Here is a 27,612-nt window from a genome sequence, read left to right as displayed (position 1 = left end):
GTGTGCAGGTTTGGAAACTGAAGTAATCATACAGGCTTTATACTATAAACAAAGGGAATTAATAGGCTTTAATTTTTTAGCCATTTTGTAGCCAGTATTTTGAGTCATGTAGTGGAGGGGGGGATAACCCTTAATAGTTTTGCCAGTGTATACTAAACACTCAGTAGAAATCAAAACTAATTTACAGTTGTGCCAGTATATACAATAGAAAATAATGCTGATTTATGATGTGTTCCCTAAAATGTTTTGCTTGTCAAGAATTTCTGTTAAGTCCCCCCCCCCCCCTCCAATTAAAATTGCTTCCTATGGGCCATATATGGGTAGTCTTATAGGTCTCTGTCATGCACACATTTTATTAGGACCCTTCTCAGCTGTAACAATTGATGTAGATTTTGGTAAATTATAGAGCAAGATCAATCCAAAATTGCACACAGTCTACAACCAAAAGTTCTTCAGTAATTAAATTTTATGTAGGGCGTGTAAATATTTTCTAATATTAATAAGTTCATGTAAAACATTAATGTATTTTAGGCTAACTTTACTTGTGATTTTTTTTAATTACTTTAAACATAGAAGGGACATCCAATCCATTAATGAACTGAACCAGTATAAGACCTTTCTCATTATAATTCCAGCCATAACATTGCGCAGGAAATGGGACCAACAGGGACAGGTATTGTTTTCATACACGTAATAGGAAAAAAAATCTTTTGGAACACTGTACCTCAGACTACATATCGTCGCTGAAATATTCAATTGTCGTAAGTCGATTTTTGGCGCGAAATTTTTATTGGATGCAATATTTTTCTTATAAAAGGTCGTATGTCTTTGATAATCACTTCAAATTGTCGTATGTCGATTTTTGGCGGGAAATTTTTATTGTAAATTTACAATCTACACTCCTGAATCTATGTTCTGTCAAAACGGCCGCATTTCTAGGCCAATTGGAAAGCGAGATATTGACATGAAAAAAAATCGTACAAGTCCATTGGATGCAATATTTTTCTTCTAAAAGGTCGCATATATGGCTTTAATCATCGTCAAATTGTCGCATGTCGATTTTTGGCAGGAAATTTTTATTGCCAATTTACAATCTACACTCCTGAATCTATGTTCTGTCAAAACGGCGTACTTCTAGGCCAGTTGATCAATCCGAATAAATTAAATTCTTTTACATCGCATCACAAATTTTGTGGCTATCTGATTAACTAATCTGCTATTTACAAACCTCTGTTCTTTGAAATAAATTTATAATACCTTTGGATACGACAAAATCAAAAGGTCGCAAGTAGACATTATTACCAAAAACTCGGAAACAAATTGTCGTATGTTTGCCTGTCCTTTTCATTTTGTCACACTCAGTGGCATCAAATTTGGCCTATGATATCATGGAAGACTCCAAAATAATTTGTTTCCACTTATGCTGGTCGTTTCTGGTGTTCTGGTTAAGAAATAAAAACGTTTTTGTCTCTCCTGAAAAGTTTGGATTTTCGACTTACAACAATTTTTATTTCAGCGACAATATACAGGTACACTTCAACATCACAATGAAATCGGGATCGTGATTCCCCAAAACAATTGAATGATGGCTACTTTCAATTTCAATGTAGGTGTGCTTGGTCACGTTGATAGTGGAAAAACAAGTTTATCAAAAGCTTTGAGTACAGTCGAGAGCACAGCTAGTTTTGACAAGAATCCACAGAGCAGGGAACGTGGGATTACGTTAGATTTAGGCTTTTCGTCCTTTTCCGTTGACATTCCAGATCACCTGAAATCGTCAGCCCCGCAATGTCAAAAACTCCAGTACACACTCGTGGACTGCCCTGGTCATGCTTCGTTGATCAGAACAATTATTGGAGGTGAGAAATATGTATGATGGTATATATGCGAAAAAATGACTCTTGAAAGCGGATTAACAGATGTAATGAATTTTTGAGCTAAGTGCACATTGTCTCTTCATGTTTTATTTTAGGGGCTTATATAGAAAAAAAAATCAGTTAGAAAAGTAAGTATACCTCGGAGAAAAATATTTCTCCAAGGTACTTACTTTTCTAACTGTTTTTTTTTTTCTGCACAAGCCCCTGTGGTTTGTTTAGTAAATTCCAGATACTCAGTATATCTATGTAAGACATGTACACATGATTTATTGGTATGTTGAACTGATGTCCAGATAATTGATTTCATGGTACCTTGAGCAGGTGCCCAGATAATTGATTTCATTTTGCGTTGAACAGGTGCCCAGATAATTGATTTCATTTTACGTTGATTAGGTGCCCAGATAATTGGTTTCATTTTACATTGAGCAGGTGCCCAGATAATTGATTTCATGGTATCATGTGGAGCAGGTGCCCAGATTATGATTTCATTTTACATTGAGCAGGTGCCCAGATAATTGATTTCATTTTACATTGAGCAGGTGCCCAGGTAATTGATTTCATGGTGCATTGAGGAGGTGCCCAGATAATTGATTTCATTTTACGTTGAGCAGGTGCCCAGATGATTGATTTCATTTTACGTTGAGCAGGTGCCCAGATAATTGATTTCATTTTACGCTGAGCAGGTGCCCTGAAAATTAATTTCATTTTATGTTGAGCAGGTGCCCAGATAATTGATTTCATTATATGTTGAGCAGGTGCCCAGATAATTGACTTAATGATGCTGGTGGTGGATATTACAAAGGGGATGCAAACACAGACAGCAGAATGCCTAGTCATAGGGGAGATTACTTGTGATCACATGATTGTTGTCCTTAATAAAGTAGACCTCATACCGCAGGAAAAAAGACAGGCTCAGGTGGAGAAGGTACTTGGTTAATATTATGAACTATGAAGTATATAATGTTGAACAGCTGAGATATGATTTAGATCCTGACCCAAAGTGTTACCCTTAAAGGCCCTTTGTGTATATAGCACTGAGACTTCATTGGTATAGTACGTACAGCATTAGAAAATGAACCATCCAACAATTAGACTTCACAGTCCTTTGGAGAAGGGAGACATAATGTTTTTTTTTCACTTTGCTGCAATGGTTATCGAATACATGTAGTTGACATAAATCTTCTAACTTTTATTCTATTAAAAGTCAGGGTTAGGGTTAAACACAGATTTAGGCTATATAAAAATTGAAAAATTATTCATTTTGATTTAAACTGAATTTGATCAACAGATGAAGAAAAGAATGCACAAGACTTTAGAATCTACAAAGTTCAGAGGATGTCCAATTTGTGCAGTAGCAGCCAGGCCTGGGGGTCCTGAGGTAATAATAGCAAGTTCTCTCCAGAATAAAGAAACTTTAATTGGGCAAAAAAAAAATGGAAGTTTATATCCCTAATATGAGGTAATATAAATGTTCTGTTTTCAATAAGATATTTTCCTTATAATTTCAGGGAGATGGCTCTGAAGGTCTTGGTGTGTCTGAATTAATTTCTGTGTTAAGTGACAACACATACCTCCCCAAACGAGAGAGTTCTGGTCCTTTTATTTTCTCAGTTGATCACTGCTTCTCAATTCGAGGGCAAGGAACAGTAATGACAGGAACCACACTGAGCGGCTGTTTGACAGTGAATGATGTAAGTTTTTATATATCATTGTCACAGGTTGTTAATGACTCTTTGACAGTCAAAATTAAAAAATTTGAAAAGTAGATCAAACAAGGTCATGAGGTCAAAAATACTTTTATAAAATACTCCTTGAAAGGTGTTTTCACAGGTAATGATCATGTGAAATATGATAAAACCACATCTTTCATTCAAAGATAACCAATGTTAAAAATTTTAAAAGTAGGTCAAACTTCTAGGACAAGGTCACTGGGTCAAAAATTATAGTACAGTGTAAAGGTCTTGTCACAGGTCATGCACATGTGAAATGTTCAAAAGTTTTGACCAAGGTTAAAATTTTTTTGACAGACTGACATACAAAATGAGATTTCAGTTAATGCCCCTGTGCTTTCACGAAAACAGGGAAGGGGGGGGGGATCAAATTGCATCCATATTAAGATTTTAGTGTGCTTTTGGTGGATTTTTTATTTCAGCATATATATGCTTGAATAATTTCTTCACTGGTACATTTATAAATAAAAATATCATGACACCTATTAAAGGCTCCTGAATTTTAGGATGCATTGTTTTGGACAAATTCAGAAAGTGTTATTTGATGACTGAATTTCCACTCGAAATGGAGATGGTAGGTACATGGCTAGTGAAAAAGGGCTTTGAATTTAAAATCAAACATCAAAGGTCAAAGATCAGTCATGGATGTTAAAGAAACTTTAAAATTAAGTGGAAACATTTAAAAGGGAACCAATTCACTCATTGCTGAAGCAGATATAAAAGTTGGCCAGATAAAAGTTATTGATTTTTGCATCAAAAGGTCAAATGACAAGGTCAGTGATAGACATTGATAATTTGTGAACTACATTAATTTAATGTACGAGAAATGCCTCCTTGAAGAAATATCATTTACATGTAAATAAATTCAAGGTTCACTTGATGGATCATAAAGAAGATGGGTGAACAAGGCGGGCGAAGTGCCTATAGTGCGACAAACATGAAGTGAAAAATAAATTCTCAATTATATAAAAATTTTCTTTGATATTTCATCTAACATTAAAGTATATTTTATGCTAAATCTCCACAATTTACAAAAATCTCACAAAGACTGAAATTATTTGCCTACGAAATAGCATACACACACTAAAGAGGACAAAAAGGATCATTTTCTCATACTTTAACAAAATTTTTCGATATGAGTGGGTCTTCGCTCCATTTTTTTGAAAGTTGATCCTAAAAGTTTGCATAAAAATATACATTTTTTGGTTTACAAAAACATGGAGCAAAGACCCACTATACCTTAAAAGTACACTTTTATGACAAAGCATTCGCATCTTTCCGAGAAATACTTGAAGTCCATTAAGTCTAGGGTCATATCACAAACATGATTTAAATGCCACTATTCGTCAGGAGCTGCGTGGCGTAGTGGTAAGCGTGTTAGTCTCAAAACAATATGATACTCCGGATTTTTATTGATAGGGGTTCGAATCCCACGAATACCATTTTATTTTTTTAATAAAAGAATAATTTTTTCCGTGATCTTTTTCTCAGAAAAGTTTTGTTGATCATAATTTCATAAATTTCAATAATGAGAACTTTATTTTAAATACTTAATTCACAAATTGAATATGATTTTATTAATATCTGAATTATAAGCATTCTGCACGCCTTGTTCACCCATCTTCTTTGTACCTCTTTGAATGCTGCTGTAATACTTTTAGTGGACTATTACTGTAAAAGTGGAAACATTGACAATGTTGAAACCGTGACAAAATTGACGGATTTCTAATAATAGCCAAAGTTTACACTCGTCAACTTTTACATTTGTGTTAAAGAGCACTGTTAAGTTGATAGTCAAAATTTCCACTCACCAGATTTCCAAGAAACCAAAATCGTCAAATTTTCAACAATTCAATATTCACTTTTACAGTATTCACAGTATTCAGAATTCTGTTGAATCTTGATTCTACAGTATAAATATTTCAGTGATATATTGATGCAATAAATCTTGCACCGTAGACAAGATAAAAGATTGAGCAGATCTAGGTACTTGTGTAGGTACATTATTGACAGACATATATTTTTTTTTTTAAATTCCCAGTTTGATGTGCATTTCTGACTGTGTCATTCGTCCATTTGCAGAGCATTGAAATCCCATCCATGAAAGTCACCAAGAAAGTGAAGAGTATTCAGATGTTTAGGAAACCTGTGGACTCCATTATCCAGGTATCAGTTTTCATACAGAATACTCTTATATGAACCGAAACAGAGCCAAACCTTCTCTAAAACACAAAGTTTATAACAATTTTTGAACCTTAATTATTCAGTTACTGAGTTTGGATACTACTCCCGAAATTCTGTTTTGTGCTACATCTAGCTGGTATTTTGTACATTTAGCTGGTATTTTGTGCTGCATGTAGCCAGGTATTTTGTACATTTAGCTGGTATTTTGTGCTGCATGTAGCCAGGTATCTTGTACATTTAGCTGGTATTTTGTGCTGCATGTAGCCAGGTATTTTGTACATTTAGCTGGTATTTTGTGCTGCATGTAGCCAGGTATTTTGTACACTTAGCTGGTATTTTGTACTACTATTAGCTGGTATTTTTTACTACTATTAGCTGGTATTTTGTACTACTATTAGCTGGTATTTTGTACTACTATTAGCTGGTATTTTGTACTACTATTAGCTGGTATTTTGTACTATTATTAGCTGGTATTTTGTGCTACATGTAGCTTGTATTTTTCTGTATTCTGATGTCTGCATTAGAACATTGAACTGAGCTGTTTTATTTTTGTTCTTAGGGAGACCGAGCAGGGATCTGCGTGACACAATTTGATCCTAAACAATTGGAGCGTGGCCTTATTTGTGTGCCTGGTGCCTTGCCCACAATAAGTGGAGGAATTGTAAGTGTTGAGAAGATTGGGTACTACAAAGGGACTGTGAATTCCAAGGCTAAATTCCACATCACCTCAGGCCACGAAACTGTGATGGGGAGAGTGACTTTTTTTGGACTGCATGAAGGGGCACCAGTGGAAAATGGCAGAGAATTTGATTTTAATTTGGATTATGTTTATCAGGAACAGCTGCTTGCAAAATCCATAGGTGCTGAGGAATCCGGATCCAAACATCCTGTCCAACAGTATGCAGTAATTGAATATGAACGACCAATCACATGTCCGGAATACTGCCTTGTGATTGGTTCAAAGCTGGACACAGATATTCATGCTAACATGTGTAGACTGGCCTTTCACGGCAGACTGCTGATTGGGTTTAAAGACACCCAGTACCAGCAGACTATCCTACCAAAAGTCAAGGTGTACAAAACTAAAGTCCGGGAGGGAGTAGTGGAGCGATGTAATGATGAATACACAGTCATTGGTAAAAACCTCTTTAAAAAGGAAACTAACATTCAAAACTTTGCTGGCCTCAAGGTGGCACTATCTTCAGGGGAACATGGGGTGATTGAGGGAAGCTTTGGCCAGAGCGGGAAAGTCAAAATCAGAATTCCAGGTCAGTATATTAAATTTATCCTGTAACAATTTGGTAATAAATCTTGATTTTAAATGTACTGTAAAGTTCATTCTGATGGTGGACAGTTACATGTTGCCAAAATAACTTTTATTTTTCTAATTTTGTTAAGTAGTAGAGAGAGTACAATCAGCATTTTCACCAGATGTGTGAAACCAACATAATATCCCATCAAAGAGCAAAGCCTTTCATAATCTGTCATATGGAAAATTATGTTTGATTTTATTCTGTCTCTACTTTTTGGGAAGATTTCAATAGATAAAGCATTATATTCTGTTCAGGATGATGTAAACTAATAATCTAACATCATAATGTACTAAATCAAGAGAAGGTGACAGGAGTACCACCTGTGTTTAACCTCGGCCTTGACTCTTGACCAGTTACCTGGAAATGGAGCTCTTTGTTATGGATGATCTGTTCAGATAACTTCAGTTTCACACACAAAATAGATACATATAATTCATGATAAATGTAAGATCACAACCATCAAGATTTCACTGTATCAAATAGTAATTATTCTGTAATCTAACCATGATGTCTCCTTTAACTTTTGTTTAAGAGGGTTCTTTACATTATAGAGGGAGTCAAACCAGAAACATATCAAAGATATAGTGGTGGATCAAAGAAAAAAGTATCCAAACCAGAGGAAGTGCCATCTGATCATCAACCAATCAAAATTAGTTTAACATTCAAAAGATATATGTATGATCCTGAAAGGAAAATGAAACAGACATAGTAACTGGATATTTTCCTATATGTAATGCAATTTCATCATATATCCTAGACAATTAATTTCTGTGATCAAATAGCAAAAATTTTAGAATAACTGATCAAATAAATATTGCAAACTAATGAAATAGTCAATATTTCTTTACAGTAAAAAAAAAACCTAGTTGACTTGATTTCTGAGTGTTAGACACCTAATTAAGGTAACCAATGTTCCTGGCCATAGCCGGGTGTAACAGGAGAAACATGACTTTTGTTGTATGGTTTTCCTTTCCAGGTTCAGAGGTTGCTATGGTGATGGTATATAATTTGTTACTATGGGGACTATGTGTCTGTAGACTCCTGTAGCGGTTCCACCGAGTTATAATGTTCTCCCAGACCAAAAGCGTGTCTCTGGTATACAAGTGTCACAGGGTCACCTTGACAATCATCACCAAGGATTACAGGGGGAGTGTCACTCTGAAGCACTGTGATTGGTTGATTGAGAACATGTGACAGTGCTTTGATTTCTAGATGACCTCCCCACATTGTTGTTGTCTCCAATTCACTACAGTACTTGTCAAAATCAGACTCTGTAAAAAGTTCTCCACTCTCTGTTGTCAGAAATGGCAGGAAGTCAGCAGCATGTTCTGAAAAAGAAACAATTTATTTTGACATGATTGTCAAGGTTTACTCACTATTCTGCTATGGTTATTGCAAAGATCAAAGAGATGCTGCCGCCATTATTCTACAATAAATCACAAATGTCATCAACAAATTATCGATAATTTTAAATCGGTTTCCTGTAATTTTGACTGCCTTCATTAGGAAAAGGATATAGATACCTTTTGATTGTGACGCAAATTGGTGGGAACAAATTTACTCTTGGTTCTGATTACATCATACTATTTCGAAAGCTTGAGATACACATGAACAAGAGAAGCATTCTATTGTGATGTCATGAGACACTTCTGATGATGTCCAAATCTAGCCTCTGCATTTCTCTACAGAGAAGTTTAAATATTCGCCGTAGCAGAATAGAAAGAATTCCCTCGTCATCAGAATTGTTGGAGAATATATCCCTTAGTCTCGAGATTTTGTTGGCAAATAAAAACCGAGTCTGAAGGGCGCAGTTTTTATTTGCCAACAAAATCTCTTGACTATCGAGGTATATTCTCCAACAATTCCTCCGATGCAGGAATTATTTCTTAACAGACTATATAGCTTTCACATCAATGACCTATTACACATAAAGACAAATAAGTATTTGGACTTTCAGTCTTCTGCAAATTTCAATGTCAATCATGTCATGACGTGACTTTGAAGCATTTTCTAGTGATAAGCAACCTTTGTGTCAAGAATATTTTCCAATCATGCAACTAAAAGTGACCCCTGTTACTTTGACATAGTCCAGATGACACTAGCATGGAGGTCAAATATTATCATTAGGTCATGTCAAGTAGGAGTGTCTACAATAACAACATTGCAAACTTAAGGCTCACACAAGAATTTTGATTTTTGAAACCTTAAACACAGTCTTGATGCCAACTTTCTTGCTTTAGTCTTAAGCAACTTTTGTGTCAGAGTATAATCTTTTTAACATTCTCCAAAAGTTTTGAATGAATGAGTGAATGGTTGAATGAATGAATGAGTTGTTAGCCCTAACCCAGCTGTACACATTACATATATTTCAGTAAGTTTTTCCTCATTTAGGAGACTCGCCTCTCATATAATTAGCTGCCTGAGTTATTCACCCTAACCCAGCTGTATATAGAACATACTGGTATATTTTAGTAGGATAAGTTATTCTAGGTTTAGAAGACTCACCTCTCATGCAGCTAGCTGCCTGAGTTGTTCACCCTAACCCAGCTGTATACAGAACATACTGGTATATTTTAGAAGGATAAGTTATTCTACATTTAGAAGACTCACCTCTCATGTAGCTAGCTGCCTGAGTTATTCACCCTAACCCAGCTATATACAGAACATACTGGTATATTTTAGTAGGATAAGTTATTATAGGTTTAGGAGACTCACCTCTCATATAGCTAGCTGCCTGCTGCCTGAGCTGTTTACAGTTGGTCTGATGTCCGCCTTTATTAACTTGGTGTGCTACTGCGTTATACAGACAGTCTCCATCAGACGGAATCTCGGAGATTTGTAATCCTTGCTCCTTTAGTAAATCTTTCAGCCTCTGGTACTCCACATTCCTAGCTCCTGTTTCGTTTTCTATTTCCTGGCGTGAAATCTCTTCCTGTCTCTGCCTCGCCATCTCTGTCTTTTTGTTACGACGTTTCTGGGCTTTGGAAACCCTCTTTGGTTCCGGGGGAGACAACTCTTCAGATCCTTTCAGGTTCTCCAGGCTCAAATCTTCCACCACTCCAGATATCTGCTAGTACGCAAAGATAAAATATTGCTCAATGGTTATTAGTTATGTGATTCAATTATCTTGGTTATGTAGGTCAGTGACTTTTTTCTGGGCCCCTATACCTTACCTGGACATGGGTCACTACACCTTCAGAGGTATCCCTGTTTTGATACTGGACACTGTCCCCAGTACCTATTACAGGTCTTATTGAGTTACCTGGCTCTATTTGTGGGAGCTATTATAAATTTTTTTTTAATACTTTTTTACAACAAACTTTTTTTTAAAATCTATCTGTGATGTCAGTTTAAGATCAGTATTCTGTAGTTTATGACTTGCCTGGTGTCTGAGTCTTTCATATACTACCTTGTTTGTTCTGGGAGTCTATATATGTAAATCTTGTTTGTCTGGGAGTCCATACATGTAAATCTTGTTTGTCTAGGAGTCTATATATGAATGACATTGTTTTTCTTGGAGTTAATAGATATATGACCTTGATTGTCTGGGAGTCTACACATGAATCTATCACGGAGTTCTTTCTTTTTATCATGTACTTTTATGTACTTTTTATAGTTTTATTTATGTATGTATTACCCTGTCTTTCTATTTCTAGGAGTCTATACATGTATTTTCTTGTTTTTCTGGGAGTCTATATATATGTAATTATGTATACCTTGTGTGTTTGGGGTCTATATATGTATTACCTTGTCTGAATCTGTCTGGGAGTCTGTATCTATTATCTTGTCTGTCTGTCTGTCTATATATGTATTACATTGTCTGTTTGTCTGTCTATATATGTATTACATTGTCTGTTTGTCTGTCTACATATGTATTACCTTGTCTGTCTGTCTATATATCTATTACCTTGTCTGTCTGTCTATATATGTATGACCTTGACTGTCTGTCTATATATGTATTACCTTGTCTGTCTGTCTATATATCTATTACCTTGTCTGTCTGTCTATATATCTATTACCTTGACTGTCTGTCTATATATGTATGACCTTGACTGTCTGTCTATATATGTATTACCTTGTCTGTCTGTCTATATATGTATTACCTTGTCTGTCTGGGAGTCTATATATGTATTACCTTGTCTGTCTGTCTATATATGTATTACCTTGTCTATCTGGGAGTCTATATATGTATTACCTTGTTTGTCTGTCTATATATGTATTACCTTGTCTGTCTGGCAGTTTATATATGTATTACCTTGTCTGTCTGTCTGTCTATATATGTATTACCTTGTCTGTCTGTCTGTCTATATATGTATTGCCTTGTCTGTCTGGGAGTCTATATATGTATTACCTTGTCTGTCTGTCTGTCTATATATGTATTACCTTGTCTGTCTGGGAGTCTATATATGTATTACCTTGTCTGTCTGTCTATATATGTATTACCTTGTCTGTCTGTCCGGGAGTCTATATTTGTATTACCTTGTCTGTCTGTCTATATATGTATTACCTTGTCTGTCTGGGAGTCTATATATGTATTACCTTGTCTGTCTGTCTATATATGTATTACCTTGTCTGTCTGTCTGGGAGTCTATATTTGTATTACCTTGTCTGTCTGTCTGTCCATATATGTATTACCTTGTCTCTCTGGGAGTCTATATATGTATTACCTTGTCTGCCTGTCTGTCCATATATGTATTACCTTGTCTCTCTGGGAGTCTATATATGTATTACCTTGTCTGTCTGTCTATATATGTATTACCTTGTCTGTCTGTCTTTATATGTATTACCTTGTCTGTCTGTCTGTCTATATATGTATTACCTTGTCTGAATCTGTCTCGGAGTCTATATATGTATTACCTGGTCTGAATCTGTCTGGGAGTTCTCATTTCCATCAAATTCCTTTAACTCTTTGTCATGTTTCTCTTTTAGATCTTTCTCCATCTGAGTTGTCTGCTCCTGAATAGCTTTCTTTCCTTTCTTGTCTCCCTTGGATATGCTATGTTTAAGCTTAGTAATCTGGTTCTGTAATTCTTTCTTTTCTTGCTTGTGGCGCTGAATAATTTCTGCTCTTGGGTCTGTTTCATCCATGTTGTTGTTTTCTACAGAAACTATAGCGTAAGCTTAGGAGGCCAATGCTTCTATGCACAACATTTATTAAAATGGTTAATACTCATGAAGTTTTTTAATGAATATTCAGTAAAAAAAAAAATAGCATGTTCATATAGCTGCTTTTTGACATTTCTTATAAAATGCATAAACTACTCAAAAGAAGGAGCCATGGTGTGTATATATAGATGTGTACTCATGTATATTTGTAGATTGTAGGGCTGAAACGATTCACCGAAATATCAATATTGTTCAATATTACTGCTCAGTTCAATGTTCGATTCATTATCTTGATTTTCGGTTCGGTACGTTTTTTTATAATTGGGTTTGGGTTCGACCTTATTTTAATAGTTTGACACACACAAGGGAGAAAGTTGTGATGGAGAAAGTTTCAGAGCAGGCTGCCACTGCTAGTATTAACACGAACAAAGTGCTCTTTTAATCTACAGAAGCACAAGTAGTGCTCTTTATTGTATCACCACCTTTTACTTGCCATTTGAAATCTGAATACATGTTTTCTTTAAAACTTATGAATTGTTTCTTTTTTAAATTCATTAAATTCAATAAATGAAATCTTCCAATCTACCCTGTGCAATTTTTAGTAAAGAGGTCCGCCGAAATATGGCTGAAATATTGCCGACTCGGCGATAAACCATCAATCAATAGTAAAGAGGTATAGCAATGTTCTTATTTACTGACATTGCCCCACCTCATTATTGTTAATACGCTGTGGTTGATAAACATGTTGATATTGTATTGCAGAGAATTTTAAGTTGTAGAAGCCTGAGAACGTTAGCCCTCTTCGAAGAGACTTCCAGTCAATTTTTTTAGACTCGACGAATCTCGCTGAGATTAAGATGGCCATAGTTCTAATCATCAGAACACGGTTTATGCTATTAGATTGTGAAATCCTGTGCTATTATTAAATACATACCTGACTTTTACAACAAAATTAAGGTCTGTTTTACGCGTTTGTGCAACCTATAAACAACCTATGTACTGTCGTCGCGTCGTCAAACGGTCAATGCGTGTTTAGGGGAACATGCTCAAAAATGAAAGTAGGAGTTCGAACCCGATTATATATTTAAAATGATTTGAAAAGGTTAAAAAAGATTAATAAAGGCGTTGTTTTATAATATATTATCAAAGTCATAAATAAAAGAGTTATATTTCTGATACTATTCTAATATTTTGCTCTTTGAAAACAAGAACAGAATTTAGCTTATCAATATCTTCGCTATCCGGAATTAAGACTGTTTTGTTGTAAGTTTCTTTGTACTAGACCATATATTTCATATCTGGTTTGAACCATGGTCAGTTTGGGAACGGATTCGCGTCAAACTGGGGTATTTTACTATTTTATATTTATTTTATCTTATATATAACGTTCGAAACTAGGAGATATACAGAATTCACATGAAGGCTAAACACTTGAGACAGTAAGAAAAAGGCTTAAGACCAAAAGCCTTACACTGCTATTGTAGGACTGTTTATAGAATGATTAGTGAACTATAGATTCTCTGACACTAGTTTTTAGTCTTTACCTTTTTAGGGCTATTTTTTCCATGACCATGGTAGTGTTCAGGATAGCGAGAGGGAAGACCTTCTATCTGAATCTCCCTCCCTCTCTGCCAGCATCGATCCACCGTACAGAAAAATCTACACAACATGGGCCACAGGACTGGAGATTTTAATCATTGTAAGATTATCATCACTACACCAGTATATACTAGATTATAGGGATATATAGTAACTGTATAGTCAACACATGTACAGGGCATAAAAAATAGAGATGTGACATTATTACAGCATACAGACTATAGAGATGTGTTGTACAGTTACAGTACACTGAGTATTACAGATGTTTTATATACCAGCACACACAGAGTTTTAGGGTTGGGTATCGGCTGGAAATTTCGTATTGCGATATTTTGAAGTGTATCGTGATATGTATTGCAATATTTTAAATGACAGTTAAATTGCTCTTTTTCCTATTTTTTAATCTCCATCTATATGCAGAGTGTATTACAAAACAGTTTTTCTTGATTTCAGTACAGTTTTGGAACAAAATGCAACCATACAACAGCAACCTTACAATCTGGTACTGTTTGGTACGATTGAAACATTCTTAACATATTAAATTTTGTATTTTATTTATGAAATCTAAAGCCCAAGCAGTTTGCCGGTATATCGGGACTAGAAAAACATATTGCAATACGAAATTTTTGTTAATGAATCACAATATACTGGAATATTGATATTATTGTGCAGCCCTACTGAGTATAGAGATGTTCTTATTATTTAGAGGGTATAGAGATTCATCATATTATTACAGCACACAGAGTATAGAAATGTTTATATTAGTTTATATTATGCACACTGAGTATAGAGATACATCATACATGTATTATGACAAGCTGAAAATCCTATAGAGGTGTGTTATATTGTTACAGCACACTAAGTACTAAAGAATGCAAAATATTTTTTTAACAATTGTTTAACAAAATGTGGTAAAATATAGTTGTATTATGTTTAAGAAATCTCAGAGACAAGTTTTAGTTGGAAGTTTCTTTAAATGTAATTTAAAAAGTATTGTCAACTCCATTTCTTTGTAATCTTGGTAAATATGATGAAGTTTATGAAATCTATCCTCCTTTATCTTGACAGATTATAGTAGAAGTATGTGTTTTATTAACAGATTATAGTAGAAGTATGTGTGTTTGTGATTCCATTACGAGGGGTATGTACGGTGGATATGTGTACTGACCTTTCTGTACTCTGCTGTATACATGGAGGATTGTGGTTTGTGATTCTCCTCTTTGATTTCTTCTATCGAGTTCAACACAACAAAAATAGGAAGCTGGGTTACCTGGAGTTTTACAGAAAAACCCGCCACATTCGACGAGCGCCATTACTGGTCAACTCAGCTGGTGAGATTCACCTTAAAAAAGGGCAACTTTAACCAAAATGACTGATCATAATATGCCTGGTTTTGTGTCTTAGTAATGGCAGTCTGATAAAGCTTTAAAGTACCAGTATTTAAGTTCAATTTCCTAGAATTTCTCATTTTTCACTTAATTTGAGCAAATCTGAAGGATGATATCCAGATCTGATGAAAAACCCCAATACTGGTATTCCCTAGCCAATCATATTTGTTATAATAATGATTGTTTTCACTAGCAATTTGTAGTCTGCAAAGAAGTGACTTCTATTCATTGTATTAATTAGCATTGATACTTAAATTTACATGCAGGTCAATATCTCTTTTTTAGCTAATGCCATCTTGGTGATTGTGCTGTGTCTGTTTGGTAATCTAGAGAAAAACAATAAGGATGAAAGACTGGGCCTTCAGATTGGAATATCAGTAGAAATGGCTGTCATCTTAGCTATTCTAGTGTGGTATATGGGTAAGTTTTATTAAGTATGGGGTTGTGAATGATATTGTACCATGGATAGAAATGAAACAATCAAATTACATGAGGGCTTAAACTTTCAACCTCATGAGTGCTTTTCAAAGGAGAATTCAAATTGTAGTGTTTTATTGCTTTATGCCTAGTAAAGGTTTGTTTTTCTATTATGGTAAAGGTTTGTTATGATCCCAGGATCATGGAACAGTTCAAGACCTAAGCAAAAATTTCAGTCTGTCAAAAAAATATTTATTACATACTGACTCTTAAAAATTAAATTCACAACATTTAAGGGCAACAATTTTGAAGAACATTTCAAATTTTATGTCTGTTCTATAATTAAATTTAAAGAAAACTCGCAGATTTTTTTTCGTTTGTTTGACATAATGATTCCTTCTATTTGTAGGGATGTCTGTTAACTTTAACAAAAGCCAAGTAGGACCAGATGTAGCTCGAGAAGACATGATGAACAGCTTCTTACAAAGCAGTGTCACCTCCGAAATAGGATTCAAGTAAGTATACATCAAGTCATTGTTAGTGTACAGAGAGACAATTACAAAACAACATCACATCCGAAATAGGATTCAAGTAAGTATACATCAAACCAGTGTGTTACTTAACAGAAAGACTATTACAGTAAAACTTTGTTATCTCAAACTTTATGGGACTGAAAAAATTTAGATATCTGAGGATTCGGTACAATGAGGTTAAAATACAAAATGTACATAAAGAAAGAGTAGTTGGGACTTCATAGTGACTTTGACATATTCATTGTATATGAAATATCTATGTTTGAGATAATGAAGTTCGACTGAAATTTATAAACTACCATCACCATGGAAATATATTTTAAGATTCATGTTGAAATTAAGCATACATTCTGCATTGTAATTCACATAGACATTGCTTTAACATAAGTTATCCTAAGGCTTATTACGTTTGTGATAAAATGCAATGATACTTTTCAAAATTCATATGTATAAACATTAAAATTATCATTTAAATATTGTTTAAAATGGAAAAGTTGTAATTTTGGAGAAAGAGAGGCTGTTGTTAAATATTTCTTGATGCTCACCAATTAGTACGGAGCTTCTTTTGTTTATAAATGGATGGACATGGAGGTAGTGTTGACATTTTACTTAATCTTCACAGTTTCTTAATTCATAAACGCATTTAGATGCAGAGCCAGAGGACATTCAAGTTAAACAAAATGTTGTCTTTTCAATGAGACGCACATCTGCAGCTAGTGTTTACTTAATCTTTGTTGAAAAAAATCTAATATAAAATGGCCTTACTGTAAAAGCAGAAATATTCATTGGGAATTAAATTTTGTTAATTTTGTTGTTAACGATTATCAACAAAATTAAATCCCACACAAAATTTTTATATGACTTTAATTTGAATAAATTGAATTGGGGTATTTTGAACAGGTTGGGGGGCAACGTAAATTCCGCTATAATAGTGGTATATCACTATTATAGTGAGATTCCGCTATATTTTCAGCCGTAGTTACCCTCGATTTCATCAAACAACATGCTTGCTGTTTAAAGCGCAAGTCATGGTGGGTATAAAAATGGACAATAATTGATATCTTTACATGTTATGAATTTTATTAAATTTTCTGCCGATGCTTTTAATAATGCGAACACACTTTTGAAAACGGAAGTTACATTTTTAACATAGCAACCAGTGATTGCAGTAGTATTCAAGCATAACTAAGTCTTATTTTCTCTCACACATGTATACAAATTGTTGCTTGTAATTACTTTCAACCCGGATGAGAAGAAGTATGTCGAATTTGCAGTAGAAATGATGATTTTTGACAGCATGGTTACCGATATGGAGGCCCGATGTGGCAAATGAAAAAAGCTCAGTGCATGTACACTTATAACACTGATGTATCTGATTTGTATTACTTAAATGTAATAAATCGCACAACATTTATAAGACGCCACTTCTACAGGTAATTCCCAGTATAATGTTTATTGTCTCAATGATGAAACCACAAGTTTGAACGATTTAGCCTTATCAAGATAAAGAAAACTTTATATACTTGAAATTTATTGTTTATAGCATGAAATTTTATTCTAGAATGTTCTGAGCTGAAAAAAGATTATGAAATCCTAATTGAAATTATACCAGAATGACAATATCAAATTTGACAAAAAGTGGAACGGTTTCTTAATTTGAAAATTTTACCAAGTATTTAAAAAATAAATTGTTCTATTTGATTGTTAGTCCAGGAATAAACGTTACAACTATTGCAGAAAAAATGCACAGGATAGTAACCTGCGTTAGAAGTTTTCTGCAAAAGCTGCAACCGTTTATTCCCTTTAATGAATAAAGAAAGACATTATTTGTTTATATTTATTTGTATACAATGTAAATAATTATATAAAGTAGGTTTAAGTACGTTAAATATTGTATTATTTATATGTACGTCATTGTGAGTTTCACTGATTGAAAAGCACACTGCGAAAGAAATCTTCAGGTGACTTGAAAAACCAGCAATAATCAAAATTCACTGAATGATGAAAGAAGTGGTTTTCATATACACTTAAAAGAGAAGAAAATCTGCAGTGGATATAAATATTTCTCAACATTTTTTTTTTTTTGAAACTACGGCCAATATTTCGTGTTTCAGATGAAAAATAAATAACCATTCTTTATTTTTGTGCATCATAATTGTGTGGATGAAACATATTATTAAATGATCAGGAATTTTGATCCTCTCTGATTGCTTTAGACTCTCTTTCCTGATGTGTACCTTAGAGTGAGTTCCCCTCAAATTTAATTTAAAAAGTCGAGTATTTAATTATTAGAATGTTGTTTTCCACTGTTAATCAGTTGTTAAGTTGAAATATCATTATAATACGTTTTTTATGCCCTGTTCACATGGAGAGTTTAATTCGAATTAAACATAAGTTACTGCGAATTAAATTTGATCCGCGTTCACACGGAGAATATAATGCGAATTAGTTTAATTCGAATTAGTTTATTGCACATTAAATTACTTCGCATTAGCTCCGTGTGAACGCTAAGCGAAGCTAATTCGAATTAAATTTTGACGCATGCGTAGGGGCAGAATTAAATCACATGCCACATGTCGGTGGTTAAATATAGGTATTTGTGCTATTTTGAGTGGAAAACAAAAGAAAACTATGTTAATCACTAAAAACTGTACAGACACTATGAAATTATGTCAAATGCATATCTGCTCTGCACAGTGTGACATGATTTGCAAATGACGTCATAATAGCCTTACTGAATAGCCTTATAGTAGAAATAAAATTTTAATTCGCATTAGTTTACTTCGCATTAGCTGTCGTGTGAACACAATTTAATTCGCATTAGTTGAATTCGCATCATTTTACTTCGCATTAATTTACTGCGAATTAAACTCTCCGTGTGAACAGGGCATTACACTACACAATATGTAATGATTGTTTACATTTGTAGGAGAAAAGAACTGAAGTGTCAAGAATGTAAAATTTCTTATTATTTAATAAAACGGTTATTGCCTTTTAAATTCGGTTTACCTGTGACTATACAAACCTGGACAGGTATTGGTTACAATGTAATCTCAGCATTCGACCTCGGTCAACCAATACCTGGCCAGGTTTGTATAGTCACGAGAACACCTCATCAAAGTCAATAATTGTATAATATAAAGCACAAATATTTCTTCTGAGAAATTATGCCAAATATTCCCCACACTATATACTTTATAGTCATTGTATACAGTTTTTTTTTCATCAAGGTTATCATGCAGAAATTAAAGAAAAGGTACAAGGAATTTTTTTTTCAATATTTTGTTTAACATTCCCAAGACAAATATCATATAAACATCATATTTGGGATTACCTGCTGAAGTGACATTTTACAGATTGTTTACGATTTATTGCATTTAAAAGAAATAATTAAATCAGATACATCAGTGATATAAGTGTACATGCATTGAGCTTTTTCCATTTGCTACAACGGGCCTCCATACCGGTAACCATGCTGTCAAAAATCATCATTTCTACTGCAAATTCGACATACTTCTTCTCATCTGGGTTGAAAGTTATTACAAGCAACAATTTGTATACATGTGTGAGAGAAAATAAGACTTAGTTATGCTTGAATACTACTGCAATCACTGGTTGCTATGTTAAAAATGTAACTTCCGTTTTCAAAAGTGTGTTCGCATTATTAAAAGCATCGACAGAAAATTTAATAAAATTCATAACATGTAAAGATATCAATTATTGTCCATTTTTATACCCACCATGGCTTGCGCTTTAAACAGCAAACATGTTGTTTGATGAAATCGAGGGTAACTACGGCTGAAAATATAGCGGAATCTCACTATAATAGTGATATACCCCCAACCTGTTGAAAACAACGAAATTTAATACCCACGAAAGCTTTTTAGAGGACAAATCAACGAAATTTTATCCCCATGAAAATACGTTCTTCTACAGTATTTCCAACATTACTATGGAAAACCTATAGAGTACTCTAGTTGGTAGCTGAAAAACCTATAGAGTACTCTAGTTGGTAGCTTACTATGGAAAACCTATAGCGTACTCTAGTTGGTAGCTTTCTTCAAGCTGTTTTATTTACATTAGCCTACAAACACTACACTGAAGTGAAATTAACCAAAATTTACAAATTAATAATAGAGATATAACAAAGAAAAACGCAAAAGCAATCATGAACAAAACGTTTCTTTACTCAATGAATAATCAGATATCTGAATTGCCTTGTTTTTTTTTATATTTGGTGGTATCTAACAAACCGTTCTAACCTGATTTTTCTCCACAGAGATGACAGTTACTCTGACCAGGTTCTGGAGAGGCAGGCAGACATGATTCGTTATCTCAAGCAACACAACTCACAGCTGGCAAAACGCCTCCTGGCACTGACTGAGGAAAACAACATGCTGAAAGCCAATAGCTGACGTCAACACAAACAGCTATGGTGTGAACCAATCAAAACAGAGCTCTTATGTGGGAACAGTGCAATGTGATTTATTTTATGCTTGAGTCAGTGCCAGCCAACTGGTATATCCAATCCAGTATTATCAACTGTAGACATCAGTGTTGTGTGGTTAAACTTAGCAGTCAGTGTTCACACAAGCCAAACTTATGGCTTCACAAGCATTGCCATTACAACTGAATTGTGTTAATTCATAATTCTATGACAATATCATTCCCTTCTCATATTACTGCTGTACATGTGTCCTAGTTTTTTTTTAATTGACTTTTTCTGACTACTTATACACTTACTTAAATATGCTTTATTAAATTATACACATGATGTGTTTGTGAATTTTGAAATGAATTATTTTTGGTTTCTAACTGACCACTTCAAAGGTGATGGTCATATACTCAGTGTTGAACTCAAATGGGCAGTCTCGGCATAAAACCTCCATAAAAATAGTCACACAAGATCAGGATTATTCTACCCTTTATTAATTGCATGTAATTTATGTATCCTGGACTTTCAAATATTTAAAATTTGCATGTCAGCAGGGGCTTTCATGTCACATTTACACATCAAGTTGTTTTTGGAAACCATCACAACACCATTAGAATTAAAAACAGATATGCTACGGAATTATGTTTCTTAGTATAATGACTTCCTGTGTACCAAGTCTTATTGATATCATACCAACATTGTAGGAGGGGTAACATTCTAAAGGAATTTCATAGAATTTTTTTTAGTCACCATGGCAACACTTTTTTTTTTGTATCTTCACAGAAATTACACACCTCCTAGGTATCTAGAAACAAGCTTCATGAATCTGATAGAGAACACAGAGTCCTCATAAAATTATGTAATTTACATTACCTGAGTCTAGAGTTTAAGGTGGGGCTAAGTAGCTCATACGAAATCAAGATAAAACCTATGCTACTCAAGTAACTGCTAAGGCCTTGGGCCTGTTTTCTTCCTTTGAATTCTTTGTAAGAACTACTTATAAAAATATTTTATCATTATGTTTTACAAATGATTAAAAGTACCCAGTTTGTGAGTCAAGAAAGTGGAACACAATGATAGCTTAAACAAAGTCAGATTCAAATCAATTAGCCTGGATAGAGTTCCCTGCACTAGCTATAACCACAAATATGTGTAGCTGAATGCTGTTGTTAATTTTTACATCATGGTACAATAGTACATATTCTTGACAAATCTATGCTAACATGCTCTAGCCACTCTATAGAACACCAGGTAGGATCACGTCTCCTTCTAAAGCACATACTTTATCAAAATTACATTAATATTAAGATGTAAATTAAAAGAAAGGATAAAGATTTAGTAGTTAATTATATTTATAGCTCTAAAGTAATAAACATTGACTTGATAAAAAACTAATTGAAACATTCATTAAGAAATACATACAAATATAAATATATCATAAAGATAATATATTAAAGTATTGGTTGCACTAATCACGATCAAATTCTACATGAGTGAGTAGAGGAATTAACTGGTCTGCTATGGATTGATTACAGGCAGCCAATACCTGTCTGCTCAGCAAGTCAACATCTCTCCCTAAAACAAAAGTGAAAGTTATCAAAGTAGTCATGTGATCAAAGAAACAAGAGGACTATGATGGAGTCTATCTAGAGACATAATACAGTGAAAAAGTAGCAACAAAATGTAGGAGGTACCTGAGGGGTCAATCAAGAGGCCTCCTGCCTCAGTAAATATTATCCCTGCAGCAGCAATATCCCAGATGTGAATGCCATATTCAAAATAAGCTTCCCCACTTCCTGAAGCAACCATGCACATATTAACAGCTGCAGAACCCAACATCCTAACCCTAAAAAAAAGGTATCTTTGATTAACAGTGTAGCCATGCATCCTTGATAGACAAAGCTTACAAGTGTAATGGTTTGGGCCGTGGATATTGACCTGGGTAGCTCAGTGGGTAGAGCACCTGACTAGTGATGCACGGGTCCCGGGTTCGATTTCCAGTCTAGCCATACATATTCTCCTTTCCTGTTAAAGATTTGGTGCCGTTGACCACCCCTGGACTTGCAGGTGTAAGTCCTGCCAGGGGCTAATAAGAACTTGGGTTGTGTCTTCTGGGGCAAAGACAATTTAAGGAGGGAGGAATGTAATGGTTTTGGCTGTGGATATCGGCCTGGGTAGCTCAGTGGGTAGAGCACCTGACTAGTGATGCAGGGGTCCCGGGTTCAATTCCCGGTCCAGCCATACATTTTCTCCTTTCCTGTTACACAAATATGCTCTTACACTGTGAATTGCACAAGATTACAAGCAGCACATATGTAAGGACATGATAACCACCTACCCATGTGAAGCTTCCACCACTCTATGAACATTCTTCATCTTTGTTGACAATATCTGTGAATCTCTAGAATTCCCTGCCTCAGTTATAACTACCGACTTCTTTAGGTCTATATAAAGAGGAAGAGTTAAACAGGAAAAATAAAAGTAAAGGACTGTGTGGGAGCCCAATTAAAAATAAAGGACTGTAGAAAATCATTTTTTTTTCTCTATGAAGTAGAATTTGCTTTATAAAATACCTATAAATAAGAGATTTTTTTTCTTTGAAAACAGTGCAGCTACAAATTAAGTACTTTGTACCTTCATATCTTGTAAATACTTTTAAAAAAATATTTAAAATTGTGATTTTAAAAAATATAGAGATAAGACTGAGAGTCTACATTGCTGACCTTTGACCTTGGATACTGTTATTTTCTGTTTGTTACAATAAGCTCCGCCCCCTCTGGACGCTGAGTACGTTTGTCCTGTTATAGGAAGATGTACAACTCCTACCACAATCTGTAACATACAATAATCTGTGACATACTACAATGTGTATCACACACCAGTGTGTTAGATAGAAAAATATACAGTTGTTATAAAATAGTTTTTAGGGCAATGGTCACAAGGTAAGGACTCTAGCCTATAGATTAGCAAAAAGATGCAGCCATGTTATAATTCCTTTAAAGATTTAGTGATAAATTTCTTCGTAAAACACTGCACCCTTTAGTAGCTTCAAAAATACTGGTACCTGCCCAAGGGTTCATAGTTTGAACATGTTGAACAAAAAGATTCAATCTAATATCAAATGTTGTGATTCAGGTGAAAATGTAATACCCAATCTCTTTACCAACAGATACATGAACTTTATCCTGTTATTTAAGTAGCTGATAATGCAGAACTTGTAACCATGCCTCATTTGACAGACAGACCAATGCACACACAAGTATGAGGAATGTTGTGTACAAAATTTGCTGTTCCATAAATATAACTCAACTCTCCACTGAGAGACAGACAAATACACAAGCAAGTCTGAGGAATATTGAAAACACTATGGCTGTTCCATCAATGAATCTCACCATTCTATTGAAGGACAGACCAATACAAAAACAGGTCTGAGGAATGTTGTGTACAAAGTTGGCTGTTCCATCAGTGTAACTCACCTCTCTACTTACAGACAGACCAATACACACACAGGTCTAAGGAACATCGTGCACAAAGTTGGCTCTTCCATCAGTGTAACCCACCTCTCCATTAATTGACAGACCAATACACACACAGGTTTAAGGAATGTCATGCACAAAGTTGGCTGTTCCATCAATGTAACTCACCTCTTTATTAATGGACAGACCAATACACACACAGGTCTGAGGAATGTTGTGTACAAAGTTGGCTGTTCCATCGGTGTAACTCACCTCTCTATTAACCGACAGACCAATACAAACACAGGTCTGAGGAAAGTTGTGTACAAAGTTGGCTGTTCCATAAATATAACTCACCTCTTTATTAAAACTGACAGACCAATACACACACAGGTCTGAGGATTGTTGTGTACAAAATTGGTTGTTCCATCAATGTAACTCACCTCTCTATTTACAGACAGACCAATACACACACAGGTCTGAGGAATGTTGTGTACAAAGTTGGCTGTTCCATCAATGTAACTCACCTCTCTACTTACAGACTGACCAATACACACACAGGTCTGAGGAATGTTGTGTACAAAATTGGCTGTTCCAGCAATGTAACTCACCTCTCTATTTACAGACAGATGAATGCACACACAGGTCTGAGGAATGTTGTGTATAAAATTGGCTGTTCCATCAATGTAACTCACCTCTCTATTTACAGACAGACCAATACACACACAGGTCTGAGGTATGTTGTGTACAAAGTTGGCTGTTCCATCAATGTAACTCACCTCTCTATTTACAGACAGACCAATACACACACAGGTCTGAGGAATGTTGTGTACAAAGTTGGCTGTTCCATCAATGTAACTCACCTCTCTACTTACAGACTGACCAATACACACACAGGTCTGAGGAATGTTGTGTACAAAGTTGGCTGTTCCATCAATGTAACTCACCTCTCTATTTACAGACAGACCAATACAAACACAGGTCTGAGGAATGTTGTGTACAAAATTGGCTGTTCCATCAATGTAACTCACCTCTCCATTTACAGACAGATGAATACACACACAGGTCTGAGGAATGTTGTGTATAAAATTGGCTGTTCCATCAATGTAACTCACCTCTCTATTTACAGACAGACCAATACACACACAGGTCTGAGGAATGTTGTGTACAAAGTTGGCTGTTCCATCAATGTAACTCACCTCTCTATTTACAGACAGACCAATACACACACAGGTCTGAGGAATGTTGTGTACAAAGTTGGCTGTTCCATCAATGGGGTCAATGATCCATGTTGGTGTGTCTGTCCATTCTACTTTCTTTCCTTCTGCTGTGGATTCCTCTCCTATAAATCTTGTATTGGAAAAACCATGGAATCAAAGTCTGGACTGATTTCTGTTACTCAACTAAAACTGTGTGTAATGAGAAGATACTTTATGAAAACTTATGATGAGTAAAATACTTTTACAATAGTAGTCTGCCCAGTTAAACACTTTAACATTATGATGACTTAATACTTTACAACCCTTACAGATGCTTTTACAAACCTTACAGATAAGGTAGTTTAACATTTTTATTATAAGTTGGATACTGTTACAATACTGGATCAAGTTTGGTTTTTTACAATTCTTAGTTATGTGTTTGATATACTTTACAATACTGATTTTTCATGCTTATGAGATGGGTATTTTCATAAGTTTGATACTTTACAATATACTTACTTATGAGATGGGTATTTTTCCTGCAGTAAAGATATGATCAGTTTTTCCACAGCTTGGTCTGTTTCCGTGACAATATCCGCGTAGGATTCTTTTGTCTTCTGATCTTTGTCTTTGTAAAATGCGTCTTTGACCACCTGACAATCAGCAAAAAGACTCCTGCTGTATTGAAGAATCAAATTATCAACTGATATTAGACTAGATGAAATATCTCTGACATATAGTTGTACAGATCAACAACAACCAGCAGATAGCAGTTATAAAGGAATGAGATTTATTTAATAATCTGGACATCTACCAAATGAAGAATCCACTGAACATGCTGAAGTGAATCTACTAAATCTTCTCTCTTTGCCCTCATTTCTGGTCATTTCCAGTGCTGTTTTGACCCATAATTGTGTTGAGATGTATATTACATACTTTCCTCCCATTTTCTAGAAGACTGTGTTGATACATAATGCATACTTACCTCCCCTACTTTCTGGGCCACTTTCAGTGCCATGTTGGGATAAATATACAAGTACACAACTTTGTAGATCTGTAATACAAACTTACCTCCCCGGCTATCTGGGCCACTTCCAGTGCTGTGTTGAGGTATTCAGACAATGAGTGATCAGACATTTTTCTTTGCTGTAAATTTCTATATAGAAAAATTAGGAATATATAGATAAGTACGAAAGTCACCTTCAAAGTGTAATATGCTTCACATGCTTAAAAGTAGAGCAATTAAGATTTATAAATACAATAAACACTGATAAAGAGAAATAAAAATTATTGGCTTTACTTTGAAAATGGATCACTGATAAAATATCTGTGATTTTAAAACCTGATGTTATAATGCTTAAATTAGGGACTAATCCAGAGTCTGGGGGAAAACTGTCTCTTCTGGAGATACGTACATGTGTATAAGAAAAATCATTTGCCAATTGGGAAGGGGCTGCTTCAGACCCCCTCAAAGGTGCAGGCAAAGCTACACTATGGTCTTCCTAGGGGTTTGTTTAACATCAATTTCATTTTTCTATGTTATGCTTAAAATATCAATTGATATTTAATAGTTGTACAATATTAATTGTTCAAACTTCTAATATCCTTTTCTCAAATGAACTTTTAATTTAATTGGATGCTGATCTACAACCTTTAAATGTGGCCCTTAGTGAATATGCATGTGTATACATATACAAATTGTTTTTCAGCAATAATGGTTTGTCTAACTATTTTTTCGTTTACCTGATCAAGGCAAGGAGCACACCTTGGGTGTGACCAGTTAACAGGGGATGCATACTCCTCCATGGCACCTGATCCCACCTCTGTTTTAGACTGCTCCAATTTGTATTGTTTCAATGGACTTTTGAGTTTGATTTGCTGTTCGTTAATTATATTCATATTTCATGCATAAAAATCTACCTCATCAGATTAACTTAGAAATAAATCAAAAGGAAAGTGGCCACATATCCTTGAAGAAACTGCCTCTATTCGGTTTTGGGCCATTAATAATTTACAGTTTGACCACTGTTGACAAATCAGCTGATTTCAGATTTCAAATTTGAGATAGCAGAGCGGTTAACAGGTTAAAGAATTAATACATTCGGAAAATATAGAAGGACATTTCAGAAGAAAGACGAGAGGGAGAAATGCACTGAAATCATTCAATCTCCACATAACCATGATAACTTCGAAGTAGAAAGGATCACTTACTACAGTCAAAATCGGTCTGGCTTTCACTTCCAAGATGAATAAGAGTGATCTCCCTTAGACTGCTAGAATGTGTAAACGACATTTTAATGAAATTCTGCGTTTCATTTTTTTTTTTTTTTTTTTGCAAATAATAAAACAAGCGGTTAAAAATTTGAATAATTTTCT

The 27,612-nt window shown here is 34.7% G+C and overlaps 4 protein-coding genes across 5 annotated transcripts; 2 read left to right on the top strand and 2 right to left on the bottom strand.

The window, feature by feature from the left end:
• The first annotated feature begins 1,580 nt into the window (after positions 1-1,580).
• LOC133204527 (selenocysteine-specific elongation factor-like) lies at positions 1,581-7,932 on the top strand. Its single transcript, XM_061340274.1, has 7 exons — positions 1,581-1,859; positions 2,633-2,802; positions 3,166-3,255; positions 3,386-3,568; positions 5,690-5,773; positions 6,351-7,059; positions 7,656-7,932. Exons 1-7 carry the CDS (start codon positions 1,583-1,585, stop codon positions 7,811-7,813), a joined length of 1,671 nt encoding a protein of 556 aa, XP_061196258.1. The 5' UTR covers positions 1,581-1,582; the 3' UTR covers positions 7,814-7,932.
• LOC133204528 (deubiquitinase OTUD6B-like) lies at positions 7,878-13,232 on the bottom strand. 2 transcript variants are annotated; one of them, XM_061340276.1, is made up of 4 exons: positions 13,145-13,232; positions 11,962-12,203; positions 9,820-10,171; positions 7,878-8,432 (listed from the first exon to the last, which is right to left on the bottom strand). In XM_061340276.1, the coding sequence occupies exons 2-4, from the start codon at positions 12,190-12,192 to the stop codon at positions 8,128-8,130; spliced, it is 888 nt and encodes a 295-aa protein (XP_061196260.1). In that variant the 5' UTR covers positions 12,193-12,203; positions 13,145-13,232; the 3' UTR covers positions 7,878-8,127. The 2 variants fall into 2 exon arrangements, with proteins under 2 accessions (XP_061196260.1, XP_061196259.1); XM_061340275.1 differs by having other exon boundaries at positions 7,879-8,432; positions 9,820-10,174.
• A 267-nt stretch (positions 13,233-13,499) lies between these two features.
• On the top strand, positions 13,500-20,921 carry LOC133172694 (transmembrane protein 192-like). The gene is made up of 6 exons (XM_061307645.1): positions 13,500-13,556; positions 13,763-13,909; positions 14,909-15,140; positions 15,483-15,617; positions 16,024-16,129; positions 20,427-20,921. The coding sequence occupies exons 1-6, from the start codon at positions 13,521-13,523 to the stop codon at positions 20,560-20,562; spliced, it is 792 nt and encodes a 263-aa protein (XP_061163629.1). The 5' UTR covers positions 13,500-13,520; the 3' UTR covers positions 20,563-20,921.
• A 991-nt stretch (positions 20,922-21,912) lies between these two features.
• Positions 21,913-27,473, bottom strand: LOC133204539 (inositol monophosphatase 1-like). Its single transcript, XM_061340289.1, has 8 exons — positions 27,448-27,473; positions 26,308-26,392; positions 25,756-25,889; positions 25,237-25,387; positions 23,306-23,414; positions 22,921-23,026; positions 22,277-22,428; positions 21,913-22,157 (listed from the first exon to the last, which is right to left on the bottom strand). Exons 2-8 carry the CDS (start codon positions 26,371-26,373, stop codon positions 22,051-22,053), a joined length of 825 nt encoding a protein of 274 aa, XP_061196273.1. The 5' UTR covers positions 26,374-26,392; positions 27,448-27,473; the 3' UTR covers positions 21,913-22,050.
• Between the last annotated feature and the right edge of the window lie 139 nt (positions 27,474-27,612).

The sequence above is a fragment of the Saccostrea echinata genome, unplaced genomic scaffold (genome assembly GCF_033153115.1).
Source record: "Saccostrea echinata isolate AGI-Se365-2 ecotype Australia unplaced genomic scaffold, CSIRO_AGI_Sech_v1 ptg000054l, whole genome shotgun sequence".
NCBI lineage: Eukaryota > Metazoa > Mollusca > Bivalvia > Ostreida > Ostreidae > Saccostrea > Saccostrea echinata.
This window is presented reverse-complemented; position numbering and strand designations above follow the sequence as displayed.

What these genes read in the sequence shown, in the direction of transcription:
- LOC133204527 (XM_061340274.1), top strand. Translation starts at nt 1,583, where the DNA reads ATGATGGCTACTTTCAATTTCAATGTAGGTGTGCTTGGTCACGTTGAT. An exon ending in GACAGGCTCAGGTGGAGAAG is followed by an intron (nt 2,803 to 3,165) that starts GTACTTGGTTAA and finishes TTTGATCAACAG; the next exon opens with ATGAAGAAAAGAATGCACAA. An exon ending in CTGTGGACTCCATTATCCAG is followed by an intron (nt 5,774 to 6,350) that starts GTATCAGTTTTC and finishes TTTTGTTCTTAG; the next exon opens with GGAGACCGAGCAGGGATCTG.
- LOC133204528 (XM_061340275.1), bottom strand. Translation starts at nt 12,192, where the DNA reads ATGGATGAAACAGACCCAAGAGCAGAAATTATTCAGCGCCACAAGCAA. An exon ending in CCCAGACAGATTCAGACCAG is followed by an intron (nt 10,175 to 11,961) that starts GTAATACATATA and finishes TTTGCGTACTAG; the next exon opens with CAGATATCTGGAGTGGTGGA. An exon ending in GGCAGCTAGCTATATGAGAG is followed by an intron (nt 8,433 to 9,819) that starts GTGAGTCTCCTA and finishes TTTCTTTTTCAG; the next exon opens with AACATGCTGCTGACTTCCTG.
- LOC133172694 (XM_061307645.1), top strand. Translation starts at nt 13,521, where the DNA reads ATGGTCAGTTTGGGAACGGATTCGCGTCAAACTGGG. An exon ending in TATTCTAGTGTGGTATATGG is followed by an intron (nt 15,618 to 16,023) that starts GTAAGTTTTATT and finishes TTCTATTTGTAG; the next exon opens with GGATGTCTGTTAACTTTAAC. An exon ending in ACCTCCGAAATAGGATTCAA is followed by an intron (nt 16,130 to 20,426) that starts GTAAGTATACAT and finishes TTTTCTCCACAG; the next exon opens with AGATGACAGTTACTCTGACC.
- LOC133204539 (XM_061340289.1), bottom strand. Translation starts at nt 26,373, where the DNA reads ATGTCTGATCACTCATTGTCTGAATACCTCAACACAGCACTGGAAGTG. An exon ending in GTCTGTCTGTAAATAGAGAG is followed by an intron (nt 23,415 to 25,236) that starts GTGAGTTACATT and finishes TGTATGTTACAG; the next exon opens with ATTGTGGTAGGAGTTGTACA. An exon ending in GTGGTGGAAGCTTCACATGG is followed by an intron (nt 22,429 to 22,920) that starts GTAGGTGGTTAT and finishes CCTTTTTTTTAG; the next exon opens with GGTTAGGATGTTGGGTTCTG.